We start from the raw sequence: 18288 nt of genomic DNA on the forward strand, positions 1-18288 counted from the left end.
GTGAAAGAACTGAGTCATATGCATCTCAGATCAATTTTGGTAGTGTCCTTGTTTATTTACTAAGCGTGTAAACTTGCGCTTCTTAAAGCAGTAATAATTGCTAGTATGTTCACACGGCAGCATTCTATCAGAGCCGAACTACTGCTCCTCCCACTGATTAACAGGAGATTATCTACAATGCGTTCATACGGTCGGGAGCCGAACGAGAGCCGAGATCTGCCAGAGTTCGATTCAGTTCGATCAGAGCCAAACAGTGCCCTCGAATAATGAGTATGAAAAAACTGTACTGAAATCGATTTTGGTGTCGTGTTTGTCTTGTTTCTTTACATGGCACGATGCTGATGGGCTAGGAAAAAAAAAGTCGCGAGTCTGAGCATGGAGGTAGAAAAGACAATGCACTAATTTTATTATTTACCGTAGGTACATGTACTAGTACCTCGAATAAACAGGAAACACGCCAGCTAAAATGTGTTACAACCTATTATTTATTGTCATAGAGGGACTGCGGAAGAATCTAAACCTACTAGATCGCTTCTACGATTTTTTCTTTGGTGTCTTTAAAAAGTTTCCGTTCAGTCATTCTTTCAAGTTTTTGTTGCATAATGTCGTACGCCATTTTCCCGTTTTCCGTCGAGCTATCAATCAATCTGGCAGTAATTCTTTGCTCTGCCAAGTGTATATTAGGGCGCGTAACTCTTCTTCAAGCCGGAAATTGCGTGAAATTACGAAATATGTTGTCTCCACCATAATTGAAATGATAGGTTTCTTGGAGAAGACGATTGAGGGCGTGATTTCGGCTCCGATAGTTGGGCCCTGATGCGTTTACACGATCGGAGCCATGTCGGGACTCAACCCTATCGGAGTTCAACCCCGAGGGTTTAGTGGAGCCGAACTTGGCTCGAGCCGGCTCAAGCCGAACGCGTTCACACGTTCATTTTTGCTGGCTCGAGCCGTAGGGCTCCGATAAAATGCTGTCGTGTGAACGTAGCAAATCTCGCCCATTCCTGTTGACATAACTGAACATTCCAAGTCTCCAGTGTATTCTGTGATGTTATTGGTTAGAACTTAATTCAATTTATATGCATGGAATAGGATCGCTTTTGCTCGTAAAGAACAAGATTTTGCTTCTCGCGAGATCCTCATCACATATCACCGTACATGGTTATCAAAGTTGCATTTCCTTATCTTATAAATCCTTGATATGCTACGTTCCAAGACCACAATCAATTTTTTTGAATGATCTCTGAATATAACTTTAACAACATAGTTAGTTAGGTGGGAGTTATTTATTACATGATTGTCTGGAATATATCCATGTTAGATCATTAACTGCAGTTTGACCTTGAAAAAAGACTGATATGATTCAACAGCATTTGATTGGGTGAAGGGGAGTTGACAATTTACTTCACTCACCTTTTGTTTTGGTGCCACTCTTGCAAATACTTTAATATAAGGGAGTAAGGAATTGAAAAGCTTTGTATTGACACTCAGTAATTGAGTCATACCCTGAAAGAAAAGAATTGAAAAATGAAATGAGATTATGCTTTACTGACATAATTCTTGAAAAGTATCATAGTGCATAGGCATGGCTGAAAATGGTTGATGACATGTTTTTTAAAACAAAAATGACAGTTGGTCAAAGATCAAGGAAAAAAACAAAAACAAATCAAGGTGTAAATCATTATGTCTGATTTTTGTGACAACTTTGGACAAAATCAAATCAGTCCAGACAATTCTGAGAAATTTTGTCAGACAGATGGCCAAGATACATTGCCTACCTCTCCTGTCATGCAAAGGTCATAGTTCTTAATGAGTTCGTTGGCTCCACCTTTTGGAATCATGGGTAATGTAATTGTGTCATCAACAGACTGCCAATGCCAATCAGAATCTACAAGCAATAAAAAAGCAGAATACATCAATAAGTAAGCAGAAAACATTATACATCTTATAAACCGTCTGAAACCTACAGCAAAACTCAGCAATGAACACAGGGTATTGGCCACTTACCTTTTGTGTCAGGTGGTGTGAGAATCAGTGTTGATGGTTTCTTTGAAAATTTGAGTTCCTTAGCAACATAGCAAGCAGTCAGTGGATTATCACCAGTTATCATAGCAACCTAGATTATGATTTAGTTTCCATAGTAACAGAATAGACAGTCAAAAAGTCACACAAAAAAACAAAAATTAAATCTCAATGGGACAAGAATGGGATCTCAATGGGGTACAAATGGGATCTCAATGGGACACAAATGGGATCTCAATGGGGCACAAATGGGATCTCAATAGGACCTTAGGACCTTCATGGAATTTCGATAGATAACAACTGGATCTCAATAGAACATGAATTGGTTCTCTATTAGACATAAATGGGACCTCAATGGGACACAGATAGGATATCAATGGGACACAGATAGGATATCAATGGGACACGGATAGGATATCAATGGGACACAGATAGGATATCAATGGGACACGGATAGATAGGATATCAATGGGACACGGATAGGATATCAATGGGACACGGATAGGATATCAATGGGACACGGATAGGATATCAATGGGACACGGATAGGATATCAATGGGACACGGATAGGATATCAATGGGACACGGATAGGATATCAATGGGACACGGATAGGATATCAATGGGACACGGATAGGATATCAATGGGACACGGATAGGATATCAATGGGACACAGACAGGATCTCAATGGAACACAGACAGGATATCAATGGGACACCGACAGGATCTCAATGGGACACCGACAGGATCTCAATGGGACACCGACAGGATCTCAATGGGACAACGACAGGATCTCAATGGGACTCAGATGGGATATCAATGGGACACAGATGGGATATCAATGGAACACAGATAGGATATCAAAGAGACTCTAATGGGATCTCAAAGGGACATGAATGGGATCCCATGCATGGGACTTCAATAGGACACAAATCAAATTTAAGAAAATAAGATCACCCTTACATGATGGGAAGAGCTTTGTATTTCTTTTATCACGGCTTTGGAATCAAACTTTAATGGACAAGAAATTACGACAAAACCAACAAACTTCAAATCACATTCTATCTCTTCTCTGGAAATATCCCGCAACTGTAAAACCGAAGAATTAAAGTAGGTGTCAGAATTATCTTGCCAACACAATACTGTAAAATACTTTATTTTTGCTGGAATTGAAGAAGTAGGTGTCAGAATTATCTTGCCAACACAATACTGTAAAATACTTTATTTTTGCTGGAATTAAAGAAGTAGGTGTCAGAATTATCTTGCCAACACAATACTGTAAAATACTTTATTTTTGCTGGAATTGAAGAAGTAGGTGTCAGAATTATCTTGCCAACACAATACTGTAAAATACTTTATTTTTGCTGGAATTAAAGAAGTAGGTGTCAGAATTATCTTGCCAACACAATACTGTAAAATACTTTATTTTTGCTGGAATTGAAGAAGTAGGTGTCAGAATTATCTTGCCAACACAATACTGTAAAATACTTTATTTTTGCTGGAATTAAAGAAGTAGGTGTCAGAATTATCTTGCCAACACAATACTGTAAAATACTTTATTTTTGCTGGAATTGAAGAAGTAGGTGTCAGAATTATCTTGCCAACACAATACTGTAAAATACTTTATTTTTGCTGGAATTGAAGAAGTAGGTGTCAGAATTATCTTGCCAACACAATACTGTAAAATACTTTATTTTTGCTGGAATTGAAGAAGTAGGTGTCAGAATTATCTTGCCAACACAATACTGTAAAATACTTTATTTTTGCTGGAATTGAAGAAGTAGGTGTCAGAATTATCTTGCCAACACAATACTGTAAAATACTTTATTTTTGCTGGAATTGAAGAAGTAGGTGTCAGAATTATCTTGCCAACACAATACTGTAAAATACTTTATTTTTGCTGGAATTGAAGAAGTAGGTGTCAGAATTATCTTGCCAACACAATACTGTAAAATACTTTATTTTTGCTGGAATTGAAGAAGTAGGTGTCAGAATTATCTTGCCAACACAATACTGTAAAATACTTTATTTTTGCTGGAATTAAAGAAGTAGATGTCAGAATTATCTTGCCAACACAATACTGTAAAATACTTTATTTTTGCTGGAATTAAAGAAGTAGGTGTCAGAATTATCTTGCCAACACAATACTGTAAAATACTTTATTTTTGCTGGAATTGAAGAAGTAGGTGTCAGAATTATCTTGCCAACACAATACTGTAAAATACTTTATTTTCGCTAAATAGACTTTTTGGATGTTTTGTATGGAATTTATTTTCACTGATTTTTGACCAGTTGAATGTAAAAAATAGGAAAAAAAATTAATTCGCTGGATTTTATTTTCACTGAATTTCTTCAGCAAAAATCAATTCCAAGTGAAAATTAAGTATTCTACAGTAAATAATAAAGCTCAAAAAAAGTCACTGAATGCAAACGATGTCACTCTAAATTATTATTACACACAGAAGCGATGTATAATGATAAGGTTCCATTGCCTTCCCTGTGCCTGTGTGATGTAGTGGTGCAAATGATATTTAAAAAAAAGTAATCATAATGGAATCTAATGTCTCTGCAAAGTGTATGATAAAATGCTAGTTCCAGGGCCAATTCTATTTTACTCCGGACTTGTTCAGAACACAATTTTTCTTTTCCCTATTTTGTGTATTTTTCATTACCATCGCTAAAAACTTAAAAAATATATGCAGCATTTGGGTACGTGTGGTGAATTGTTCAACACCCTGTGACATATCCACCTTCAGTGGGATCATTGTGAGCTAGTGCAGATTCTGTCAAATATATGCTGGTACACAAAAATGTAAAATAAAAAAATGCCTATAAAAAAGAGATTATTATAATTTTAAAGAATCTATGTATTGATATTACCTGTTGGTTTGAAAGGGTGCCTATTTTTTTATATCCCAGTGCCAATACTCGGGCTCCTTGTCGCGACATCTCAAAGTGAACATCATCATAATTCTCTGGCACCTCAGAAAACTTAAATAGAAATAAAATAAGTGAAACTCAAAGTCAGAGCACCATGGACAAATGGTCATTTGTTTCGAAAAGGAAAACAAATAAATGTGTAATGTCAGTTGGTAAACAATACAAATTATCATAAATTTGATTTAAGTTTGGCAGGGATTGAACACAGAGGGCGCTATTTCAAAAATCAATGAACAGGAATGCAAACCTAAAGGGCAGGTACTCTTTGGGTCTCATGCCACTAATCAATTTAAATACCTAGCAAGGACCAATGAAATTTTTTCAATATTTTTTTTCTCAGGTGCTCCCTGTTTGAGGGCGTAATCACCTGGGTCAGAGGTGAGACTAACATGTGGTCTTTTGTTTACTACTTAGCGGCTGTGTACCTGTGGGTTTATTCTGTGTGTATTTGGATGTTCTAATCTTGGTGTTTTCCAGTGATTTCTCTAGGTGCAATTCAAATACAGTAGGTGTGTCTCGTTTACCTGATATTTTTGCAAGAGTTTGAGCTGGCCAACATGTTATTTTTTTTCATATGGTTGATTACTGGCATGTTGATTCCGCATTTTTGAGCCATGTTTTCAACTTTGTTTATCATTCTCATATAGCAATCTCTTCATATGTTAACATTGTTGTTGCCCTTTGACACAATGCAAATAGAATGCACTTCATATTTGAAGACAGCGCCCTCAGTGGTGAATATCGAGTGAACTTTTTCTTGATACTTTCTACTGTACAGTGCAGCTTGTCTAAAAGACACGTTTTATAATAAAACACACAAATGTGGTGATATCAAACCATGTACCATTTCTTTAAGTGTTTCTGGAGCTCCTTTTACTGTAGACATGAAAACGTTTTCAATGGATCCAGTTTCTTGGTACGATGCTAAGACAGACATCCTTCGTAAAGCACTGGAGAAATGAAATCTGTGTGCAATCTTCAGAGGTGGGCTTCTGGTTTTTCTCGGTATCATCACATCATCTACAAAGTAAAAGCAGCCATTTGAAATCACTTTTGTTTTTAGTAGTAGTGCCATTTAATTATCAAACACTTTACTTTTTTTAATGTTATGTTTTATCAATATACTTTTCCCTCAACTCGCACATGTCCTGGCAATAAAACGTTTCTATGATATAAAGATGCGAAGGCCATTCAAAATGCTGACACTTGATGTGAGAACGTTGTTATTTAATATCAGTCAGAACTAAGCACAGTAAAATGTTAAATTCACAAATTTGAAACAAGTATGTATCAGATTTTTGACCTGATGAAAAATCAATACATTCATAGTATTTGGAATTGATTACCCTTAAACTGTTGTCGCCACTCAAACAAAAGAAGCATTTATTTTGTATATTTGTTTCCAAAGAGTGAGATTAGGACCTGTACTAATTGGACCACAATTAATGAATCAAAGAAAGCTTAGAAAGAACTCCCATGTGCTGAGAGTATTGGAGACACATTAAATATAATTTGAAATTACTGTACTTAGCTGAAAACTAATTATGCAAATCAGAAAATTAACATGAACAGATTTGATTGTAAAACTAATGAGGTCTGCGCAATGTAACAAAAACTCTATGTACCAAGTTTAATTGAAATGTGATTAGAACCAAAAAATTATGAATTATTATGCTAATTAGGGAAATAATATGAACAGAGTTTTACCCCAAACTAATTAGATTTGTACATTGTCTTAGAGCATCTTTGTACTAAGTTTCATTAAAATGGAAATTAGTACTTTAGATATCAGTGTGAAAGCTTAAAATTGGTTAATTATGCAAATTGGGTAATTAATATGTACAGATTTTAACCCACAATTATCCAGGTCTGTTTATTGTCCTACAGCATCCATATATAAACATTCATTGATATGTGATGATTAGTACCTGAGATATCAGTGTGAAAGTTGGAAATTGGTTAATTATGCAAATTAGGTGATTAATATGCAAATATTTACCAAAAACTAATTGGGTCTCTGCATAATTCTAGATTCATTGAAATGTGATGATTAGTACTTTAGATATCAGTAGAAAAGCTGAAAATTAATTATGCAAATTAGGTAATTAATATGCACAATTATTTACCCTGAAACTAATCAGGTCTCTGCATAGTCCTAAAGGATCTATGTACCAAGTTTCATTGAAATGCGATGATTAGTACTTGAGATACCCGTGGAAAAGCTGAAAATTAACTAATTATGCAAATTAGGTGATTAATATGCACAAATATTTATCCGAAACAATCAATCTCTGCATAGTCCTTGAGTATGCAAGTACCAAGTTTCATTGAAATGTAATGCTCACTACTTATATCAAAAATTGAAAATTAATTAATTATGCAATTTAGGTAATTTATGTACTGATATTACCATAAAAACTATCAGGTCTGTGCAGTGTCATATGACATCTATGTACCAAGTTTCATTGAAATGTGATGATTAGTACTTGAGATATCAGTGGAAAAACCGAAAATTGACTAATCATTATGCAAATTAAGTAATTAGTATCCACCGAGTATTATCAAAAACTAATCAAAACCTAGCATATGTTCAGAACATCTATGTACCAAGTTTTATCAAAATCCAATGAGTGGTTCTTTAGATATCAGTGGAACAGTCATAGAACAGCTAAAAATTAGCTAATTATCATGCAAATTAGGTAATTAACGAGCATGGATTTTTACCAAAACCTAATCAAATCTGCGCATTGGCCCAGAGCATCTATGCACCAAGTTTCATCAAAAACCGATGTATGGTTCTTGAGATAGCAGTGGAACAGTCAGACACACATACACACACACCCACACCCCCACATACAGACACACTAACTGCAAAGACTCCCATTTTGTGCTTCGCACATGGGAGTCAAAAATATATGAGAAATTATATAAAACTAGCAATATTTTTTTATAGATATTTAACCTTTTGAACATTTTTGGTCCATTTTGAACATTTTTAGACGTTTTTCTAGAATTTCTTTGTTAATTAGGTAGAATTGTACATTGCATGCAGCTTTTAATCATTTTTAAAAAAAAAGAAATGAAAAAATATTAATTGGGTTTAAATTTGTGAATGATGACAACAGTAGACTTTAGTGCTTGAGAATAAAAGTTAAAAGTTAAAGTGACTGACTGACATACTAGGACTTACTTTTAGTGAGATTCCAGTCAATAGCAGTAAGTGCAACCTTTTCTAATGGATCACCAACCAATGTATCATCCAGCTTTGCCAATGCATGACATGTGGCTATCACTTGTATCGTCTCTATAGGTGCATGTAATGCAGGCACTAGTCCTTCATTGTCTCTGAATTAACAATGACAGTAGGAGTATATAAATATATACCATACAAATACAGTTTATACTATATCGAGTGTAATTACACTATGTTATACTACACTATGAGTGCAAATATACCATGCTAAGTAAAATTATACTATAGCATGAGAGGAAATATAATATAATCATAAAAATGCCATACTGTGCAACTACTGGTACATCATAATATGAAAGTAAATATACCATACTATGAAAGCAAATATACTACACTATGAGTGCAAATATACCATGCTGAGTACAATTATACTATAGCATGAGAAGAAATACAATGTAATCATAAATATACCATACTGTGCAACTACTAGTACATCATAACATGAAAGCAAATATACCATACTATGAAAGCAAATATACTACACTATGAGTGCAAATATACCATACTATGAAAGCAAATATACTACACTATGAGTGCAATTATACCATGCTGAGTACAATTATACTATAGCATGAGAAGAAATACAATGTAATCATAAAAATGCCATACTGTGCAACTACTGGTACATTATAATATGAAAACAAATATACCATACTATGAAAGCAAATATACTACACTATGAGTGCAAATATACCATGCTGGGTACAATTATACTATAGCATGAGAGGAAATACAATGTAATCATAAAAATGCCATACTGTGCAACTACTGGTACATTATAATATGAAAGCAAATATACCATACTATGAAAGCAAATATACTACACTATGAGTGCAAATATACCATGCTGAGTACAATTATACTATAGCACGAGAAGAAATACAATGTAATCATAAAAACTACTGGTACATTATAATATGAAAGCAAATACATCATACTATGAATGTACATAACTATACGACAAGATAGTGCCAATAAACACTGCTAAGTGCAATTACATACACATTGACAGCAGACGTGGAAAATAACATACATGTAAGTGTAAAATACTTTATTTTAGCTGGAATAAATTTTCGCTGAAAAGGACTTTTTGGGTGTTTTGTATGAAATTTTATTTTCACTGACTTTTGGCGAGTTGAATATAAAATATAGAAAACAAAGTATATTTGCTGGATTTTATTTTCACAGAATCATTCCTTCAGCAAAAATAAATTCCAAGCAAAAATAAAGTATTTTTACAGTACTTTTAATTTCATTTTTACAACAAATAACTAAATTGGTATTTTAATGTCACAAGATTTAGTTGTTAGAGAGAGACAGAAGATACTTGATCATGATACCAACCTCCTCCCCAAAGTGGCATGTTCCCGTTTGTACTCGTCGTCACATGCATTCATTAACCAAGTGTCACCCCCCCCCCAATGGCATGACCCTGCAAAGATGAGGCATGGGAACTCACCACCACATGCATAGGGAAGTGCCCCAGCCCAACCACCACCGCCACCACCACCACATGTTTGCCTAAAACATTTGATATATTCAACACAAGTTTCCATTCAGATATAAACATAAAACATTTCACTGTGACTACAACATGCACATGGGGAGAAATAAGTATGGTGTACTTACTTCTTGCCAGTACTGACGCCGTTCAACACCAAACATGCATTATATCAGAGAAAACAAAGTTTAAGAAGAAAAACAAATATCTGAGTTAAAAATATGAACCAAATAAAACTTTGATGAAAGACATATGAAAAAAATTAAAATATACAGTCTATTAGTGAAATAAAAAAAGGTATTTATAATCATAAAAAATGTATTTTCTTTGTGTTTTTTTGTGCTTTTGTTAATTATTTCACTATACATACAATTATTAATTACACAGTATATATATTTGTAATGAAAAGATAATCAAATATGGGAAGTAAAAATATGGGACAGTGATTAGATGACGTACAAATATTGTTAAACTTTTATCACTAGAAATTTACGATTTTATAATTTCCACAGAGATTTTCTTCACTATGATTCACTGTCTACAGAACTTATATGGAGATAAGAAATTCAATATGGAACCCTATGTGTAAGAAGAAAGTGAACAATGTCACCCTAAAAATTGAAGTTGGTAAAATTAAATCATTGCTTTGTTCTCTGATATTTAGAGTTACATTATTCAACAGATATTTTTATAAACATAGTAATTTGACTCACTCAAGCCCGGCTATTCCCTTACATATTAAGTTATCTGTCGTTAATGTACCAGTTTTATCAAAACAACAGATTTCCACTTTACCAGCAAATGGTATACGGAATGGTTCTGTGCAATATACACCTGAAATGAACACAAAATTGCATTTTAAAAAACGAGAAAAAATTAGTTTGCATAACACTTCAGATGTACCGGTAATTGACATTTTAACAAAATGAACAAATCTGAGACAGGTCCACTTGTAGTACCTATGTATGTAATATCAAAGCAATTGGACTTGCGGTTTTTAACAAGAAGTTGAAAATATCACTTTTTACCAAAAATGACAAAAATATTCACCAAAATTAGAGAATTAAAGATATCATTACAAAATGAACAAATCTGAGACAGGTCCACTTGTAGTTACCTATGTATGTGATATCAAAGCAATTGGACTTGCGGTTTTTAACAAGGAGTTGAAAATATCACTTTTTACCAAAAATGACAAAAATATTCACCAAAATTAGAGAATTAAAGATATCATTACAAAATGAACAAATCTAGGAGAGGTCTATCCAAGGTACATATACACCAAGTATCAAAGCATTCAGGCTTGTAGTTTTCAAGAAGAAGTCAAAAAAGTAAAAAATTGACACAGACGACGGAGGACAATCACTCATATGATAAACTCCGCTCGACAAAGTCGACAGCGAAGCTAAAAAGTACAAAATTTTGGTGTGAAAAGTTAAAGAATTCAAGAGGTTGTATTTGTACATTTAGTCAGAGTTCTTCCGTCTTACCTAATTTGGTCAATGCTAACAACGATGAGTTGACAGCCAATGACAACTCTATCGGTAATTCAGGCGGCACTACTGACGTCAATATAAGGGTACATTCTAAAAATAACTTGTATTTATTTCTGTCCGGGTCTTCACTGCCTATGATGAGAAACAATAGATTTTACAATTATTGTCAGGAATGCAACAATAAATGTTACGACAACCATTGTAAGGCCAGACTTTTATTATCCCTTGTTTCGTGAACCCGCCGATTGAACAGGAACCGAAAATGAAAAAAAAAAAAAAATTGCAAGACTTGTAAGTGCAAAAAGTTGCTAAAAAAATTATTTTATTTATTATTTTTTTTCACCCGCTGAATAACAAACTCAAGTTGCATTTTTGTAGGAGTATCATGATCAAAGTACCGAAGTCTTGAACAGATGAGAAACAAGGAATAAAATTTTATTTCATTTCTTCTCTTCGATCAATGATCTCACTTACAATTCTTTGAGAATCACACAAATCTAATGGAAAAAAAGAATTAATTTTATTTTTTCTCCACCCTCCTCAAAAAAATTGCCATAAAAACTCAAGAAACAAGGAATAAATCAAGTCTGGCCTAAAAATGTAACAATAAATGTAAAATTAGACAATAAATATTGGTTTACAGGATGACAATTTACAAGATAATGAGACAACTACATGACATTTACCTTTAACCCATACATAACTAGCAGCAGCAACAGCAAAAATCAACAGGAACAATATAAATAGGAATGTCTCCAAGTTGTTAGCAGTGACTCTTTTAACGCCATACATTATAGTACGTAGAAGACTCCCCTAAGTAAGCAATAAAAACCATTGACAAATTGCACATCCTAGAAGTGACACAGTTTATGGGTCATTATCCAAGTAATGAAGAGGTTAAGCACAAATTCTGAATGATTTAATATTTCCTGTGCCTCAACTTTACTGATCACTGGTCCCTTGCATATTCTTATTAAGTTCATAGTCATAGTGGATCACTTCAAACTCACATAAAACCAGAAGTGTTATTTATAATGATGTATTCATGTGACGCCAATTTACATGTAACACCCCATGTGAGACCCATATGCACCCCCTGTGATATCCCATATGCACTCTGTGACACCCAAATGTATTTCATGTGAAACCCATATGCACCCCATATGTACCCCATGTGACACGTACCTGAGAAGTGTTAAACCCTGTCCTCAATACATATAACACCCCATGTGAGACCCATATGCACCCCCTGTGATATCTCATATGCACTCTGTGACACCCATATGTATTCCATGTGAAACCCATATGCACCCCATATGTACCCCATGTGACACGTACCTGAGAAGTGTTAAACCCTGTCCTCAATACATATGCAATACATCCATTATCAGGAGCTGGAGAAAAATAAAATTTATTTAATCAGCAGGTAAAGAGACAAATTACTGATCTTGGGAGTGCTGACATATGAGAAAGAAGACAATAATCCCCTAGAAATCTGTTACATTTTGCGTTGAGTTTCTGTGATACAGAATATAATATACAAAGCAGCAATTTAAAATATGAAAATTGATAATACAAAATTTGACAATTTTCTTAACTTAAGAATTTGGAAAAAAATTTCTTTTTATAAAACATATTATTTAGAGTATATCGATGCAATTTCACATAAGTGGTTTGGTTTAGACAGGTGCCACTGGATTCTAATCTAATTCTGGGTTGGTATCATCAGTTAAATCAATGCTGTTCTGTGCTTACACTTAAGTCCTGGTGTTGTTTTATTGGGTGGAGTATGTTGTACAACTTTAGTACCAGCAAATATGACATGTAATCTACCATCACTTTCAATATTCAATACTCTATCATGAACAACATTTTCAACTGGCTCCTGCAAAAAAAAATGCAAATACAGTCAACTTTTGTCACTTTTAATGAAAAATACAGTCATGTATATTGTTAGATGCATGCTAAAGGATAAACTGTGTGTGTATTGGTAGTACACCAAACTATGATAAGATACTGTAAACAGTTTAACTTTTTACTGCTAGGAACTTTTGCAATTTCATGATTTAATTGCATTCGTGAAGACAACATTTTGTGAAAGTTACCAACACATCATGTAGTATGACAGCAGAGAACTGGTCACTGCTATGAAATTTTGAGATTTTCACCATCTTGAAATGCACGGCAACTACTGTTGGCATCTTGAAATGCATGGCAACTACTGTTGGCATCTTGAAATGCATAGCAACTACTGTTGGCATCTTGAAATGCATAGCAAATATTGTCGCCATCTTGAAATGCATAGCAACTACTGTCACCATCTTGAAATGCATAGCAAATATTGTCGCCATCTTGAAATGCATAGCAAATATTGTCGCCATCTTGAAATGCATAGCAACTACTGTCACCATCTTGAAATGCATAGCAACTACTGTCGCCATTTTGAAATGCATAGCAACTACTGTCGCCATCTTGAAATGCATAGCAACTACTGTCACCATCTTGAAATGCATAGCAACTACTGTCACCATCTTGAAATGCATAGCAAATATTGTCGCCATCTTGAAATGCATAGCAACTACTGTCACCATCTTGAAATGCATAGCAACTACTGTCGCCATTTTGAAATGCATAGCAACTACTGTCGCCATCTTGAAATGCATAGCAACTACTGTCACCATCTTGAAATGCATAGCAACTACTGTCACCATCTTGAAATGCATAGCAACTACTGTCACCATCTTGAAATGCATAGCAACTACTGTCACCATCTTGAAATGCATAGCAACTACTGTCGCCATTTTGAAATGTATAGCAAATATTGTCGCCATCTTGAAATGCATAGCAACTACTGTCGCCATTTTGAAATGTATAGCAACTATTGTCGCCATCTTGAAATGCATAGCAACTACTGTCACCATCTTGAAATGCATAGCAACTACTGTCGCCATTTTGAAATGTATAGCAAATATTGTCGCCATCTTGAAATGCATAGCAACTACTGTCGCCATTTTGAAATGTATAGCAACTACTGTCACCATCTTGAAATGCATAGCAACTATTGTCACCATCTTGAAATGTATAGCAACTACTGTCACCATCTTGAAATGCATAGCAACTACTGTCACCATCTTGAAATGCATAGCAACTATTGTCGCCATCTTGAAATGCATAGCAACTACTGTCGCCATCTTGAAATGCATAGCAACTACTGTCACCATCTTGAAATGCATAGCAAATATTGTCGTCATCTTGAAATGCATAGCAACTGCTGTCGCCATCTTGAAATGCATAGCAACTACTGTCACCATCTTGAAATGCATAGCAAATATTGTCGCCATCTTGAAATGCATAGCAAATATTGTCGCCATCTTGAAATGCATAGCAAATATTGTCGTCATCTTGAAATGCATAGCAACTGCTGTCGCCATCTTGAAATGCATAGCAACTACTGTCACCATCTTGAAATGCATAGCAACTACTGTCACCATCTTGAAATGCATAGCAAATATTGTCGCCATCTTGAAATGCATAGCAAATATTGTCGCCATCTTGAAATGCATAGCAAATATTGTCGTCATCTTGAAATGCATAGCAACTGCTGTCGCCATCTTGAAATGCATAGCAACTACTGTCACCATCTTGAAATGCATAGCAAATATTGTCGCCATCTTGAAATGCATAGCAAATATTGTCGCCATCTTGAAATGCATAGCAAATATTGTCGTCATCTTGAAATGCATAGCAACTGCTGTCGCCATCTTGAAATGCATAGCAACTACTGTCGCCATCTTGAAATGCATAGCAACTACTGTCACCATCTTGAAATGCATAGCAACTACTGTCGCCATCTTGAAATGCATAGCAACTACTGTTGGCATCTTGAAATGCATAGCAACTACTGTCACCATCTTGAAATGCATAGCAACTACTGTCACCATCTTGAAATGCATAGCAACTACTGTCGCCATTTTGAAATGTATAGCAAATATTGTCGCCATCTTGAAATGCATAGCAACTACTGTCGCCATCTTGAAATGCATAGCAACTACTGTTGGCATCTTGAAATGCATAGCAACTACTGTCACCATCTTGAAATGCATAGCAACTACTGTCACCATCTTGAAATGCATAGCAAATATTGTCGCCATCTTGAAATGCATAGCAACTACTGTCGCCATCTTGAAATGCATAGCAACTACTGTCACCATCTTGAAATGCATAGCAACTACTGTCACCATCTTGAAATGCATAGCAAATATTGTCGCCATCTTGAAATGCATAGCAACTACTGTCGCCATTTTGAAATGCATAGCAACTACTGTCGCCATCTTGAAATGCATAGCAACTACTGTTGGCATCTTGAAATGCATAGCAACTACTGTCACCATCTTGAAATGCATAGCAACTACTGTCACCATCTTGAAATGCATAGCAACTACTGTCACCATCTTGAAATGCATAGCAACTACTGTCACCATCTTGTAATGCATAGCAACTATTGTCACCATCTTGAAATGCATAGCAACTACTGTCACCATCTTGAAATGCATAGCAACTACTGTCGCCATTTTGAAATGCATAGCAACTACTGTCGCCATCTTGAAATGCATAGCAACTACTGTTGGCATCTTGAAATGCATAGCAACTACTGTCACCATCTTGAAATGCATAGCAACTACTGTCACCATCTTGAAATGCATAGCAACTATTGTCACCATCTTGAAATGCATAGCAACTACTGTCACCATCTTGAAATGCATAGCAACTACTGTCGCCATTTTGAAATGCATAGCAACTACTGTCGCCATCTTGAAATGCATAGCAACTACTGTCACCATCTTGAAATGCATAGCAACTACTGTCACCATCTTGAAATGCATAGCAACTATTGTCACCATCTTGAAATGCATAGCAAATATTGTCGCCATCTTGAAATGCATAGCAACTACTGTCGCCATTTTGAAATGCATAGCAACTACTGTCGCCATCTTGAAATGCATAGCAACTACTGTTGGCATCTTGAAATGCATAGCAACTACTGTCACCATCTTGAAATGCATAGCAACTACTGTCACCATTTTGAAATGCATAGCAACTACTGTCGCCATCTTGAAATGCATAGCAACTACTGTTGGCATCTTGAAATGCATAGCAACTACTGTCACCATCTTGAAATGCACGGCAACTACTGTCACCATCTTGAAATGCATAGCAACTACTGTCACCATCTTGAAATGCATAGCAACTACTGTCACCATCTTGAAATGCATAGCAACTACTGTCACCATCTTGAAATGCATAGCAACTACTGTCGCCATTTTGAAATGCATAGCAACTACTGTCGCCATCTTGAAATGCATAGCAACTACTGTCACCATCTTGAAATGCATAGCAACTACTGTCACCATCTTGAAATGCATAGCAACTATTGTCACCATCTTGAAATGCATAGCAAATATTGTCGCCATCTTGAAATGCATAGCAACTACTGTCACCATCTTGAAATGCATAGCAACTACTGTCACCATCTTGAAATGCATAGCAACTACTGTCACCATCTTGAAATGCATAGCAACTACTGTCACCATCTTGTAATGCATAGCAACTATTGTCACCATCTTGAAATGCATAGCAACTACTGTCACCATCTTGAAATGCATAGCAACTACTGTCGCCATTTTGAAATGCATAGCAACTACTGTCGCCATCTTGAAATGCATAGCAACTACTGTTGGCATCTTGAAATGCATAGCAACTACTGTCACCATCTTGAAATGCATAGCAACTACTGTCACCATCTTGAAATGCATAGCAACTATTGTCACCATCTTGAAATGCATAGCAACTACTGTCACCATCTTGAAATGCATAGCAACTACTGTCGCCATTTTGAAATGCATAGCAACTACTGTCGCCATCTTGAAATGCATAGCAACTACTGTCACCATCTTGAAATGCATAGCAACTACTGTCACCATCTTGAAATGCATAGCAACTATTGTCACCATCTTGAAATGCATAGCAAATATTGTCGCCATCTTGAAATGCATAGCAACTACTGTCGCCATTTTGAAATGCATAGCAACTACTGTCGCCATCTTGAAATGCATAGCAACTACTGTTGGCATCTTGAAATGCATAGCAACTACTGTCACCATCTTGAAATGCATAGCAACTACTGTCACCATTTTGAAATGCATAGCAACTACTGTCGCCATCTTGAAATGCATAGCAACTACTGTTGGCATCTTGAAATGCATAGCAACTACTGTCACCATCTTGAAATGCACGGCAACTACTGTCACCATCTTGAAATGCATAGCAACTACTGTCACCATCTTGAAATGCATAGCAACTACTGTCACCATCTTGAAATGCATAGCAACTACTGTCACCATCTTGAAATGCATAGCAACTACTGTCGCCATTTTGAAATGCATAGCAACTACTGTCGCCATCTTGAAATGCATAGCAACTACTGTCACCATCTTGAAATGCATAGCAACTACTGTCACCATCTTGAAATGCATAGCAACTATTGTCACCATCTTGAAATGCATAGCAAATATTGTCGCCATCTTGAAATGCATAGCAACTACTGTCGCCATTTTGAAATGCATAGCAACTACTGTCGCCATCTTGAAATGCATAGCAACTACTGTTGGCATCTTGAAATGCATAGCAACTACTGTCACCATCTTGAAATGCATAGCAACTACTGTCACCATTTTGAAATGCATAGCAACTACTGTCGCCATCTTGAAATGCATAGCAACTACTGTTGGCATCTTGAAATGCATAGCAACTACTGTCACCATCTTGAAATGCACGGCAACTACTGTCACCATCTTGAAATGCATAGCAACTACTGTCGCCATCTTGAAATGCATAGCAACTACTGTCACCATCTTGAAATGCATAGCAACTACTGTCGCCATCTTGAAATGCATAGCAACTACTGTTGGCATCTTGAAATGCATAGCAACTACTGTCACCATCTTGAAATGCATAGCAACTACTGTCACCATCTTGAAATGCATAGCAAATATTGTCGCCATCTTGAAATGCATAG

The 18288-nt window shown here is 35.6% G+C and overlaps 1 protein-coding gene across 1 annotated transcript in view; it reads right to left on the minus strand.

The window, feature by feature from the left end:
- LOC102810003 (endoplasmic reticulum transmembrane helix translocase-like) overlaps positions 1–18288 on the minus strand; it is a 55758-nt gene that overhangs the window by 26903 nt on the left and 10567 nt on the right. The window contains exons 6-17 of the mRNA XM_085492381.1: positions 12969–13098; positions 12552–12607; positions 11900–12026; positions 11208–11345; positions 10431–10551; positions 8154–8308; positions 5808–5983; positions 4904–5014; positions 2987–3112; positions 2008–2116; positions 1779–1888; positions 1414–1506 (exon numbers count right to left, since the gene is read on the minus strand). Coding sequence (XP_085348507.1) covers positions 1414–1506; positions 1779–1888; positions 2008–2116; positions 2987–3112; positions 4904–5014; positions 5808–5983; positions 8154–8308; positions 10431–10551; positions 11208–11345; positions 11900–12026; positions 12552–12607; positions 12969–13098 — 1452 coding nt within the window. The remainder of the gene's footprint in view (positions 1–1413; positions 1507–1778; positions 1889–2007; positions 2117–2986; positions 3113–4903; positions 5015–5807; positions 5984–8153; positions 8309–10430; positions 10552–11207; positions 11346–11899; positions 12027–12551; positions 12608–12968; positions 13099–18288) is intronic.

This window comes from Saccoglossus kowalevskii, chromosome 17, assembly GCF_978046115.1.
Source record: "Saccoglossus kowalevskii chromosome 17, keSacKowa6.1, whole genome shotgun sequence".
Taxonomy (NCBI): Eukaryota; Metazoa; Hemichordata; class Enteropneusta; family Harrimaniidae; genus Saccoglossus; species Saccoglossus kowalevskii.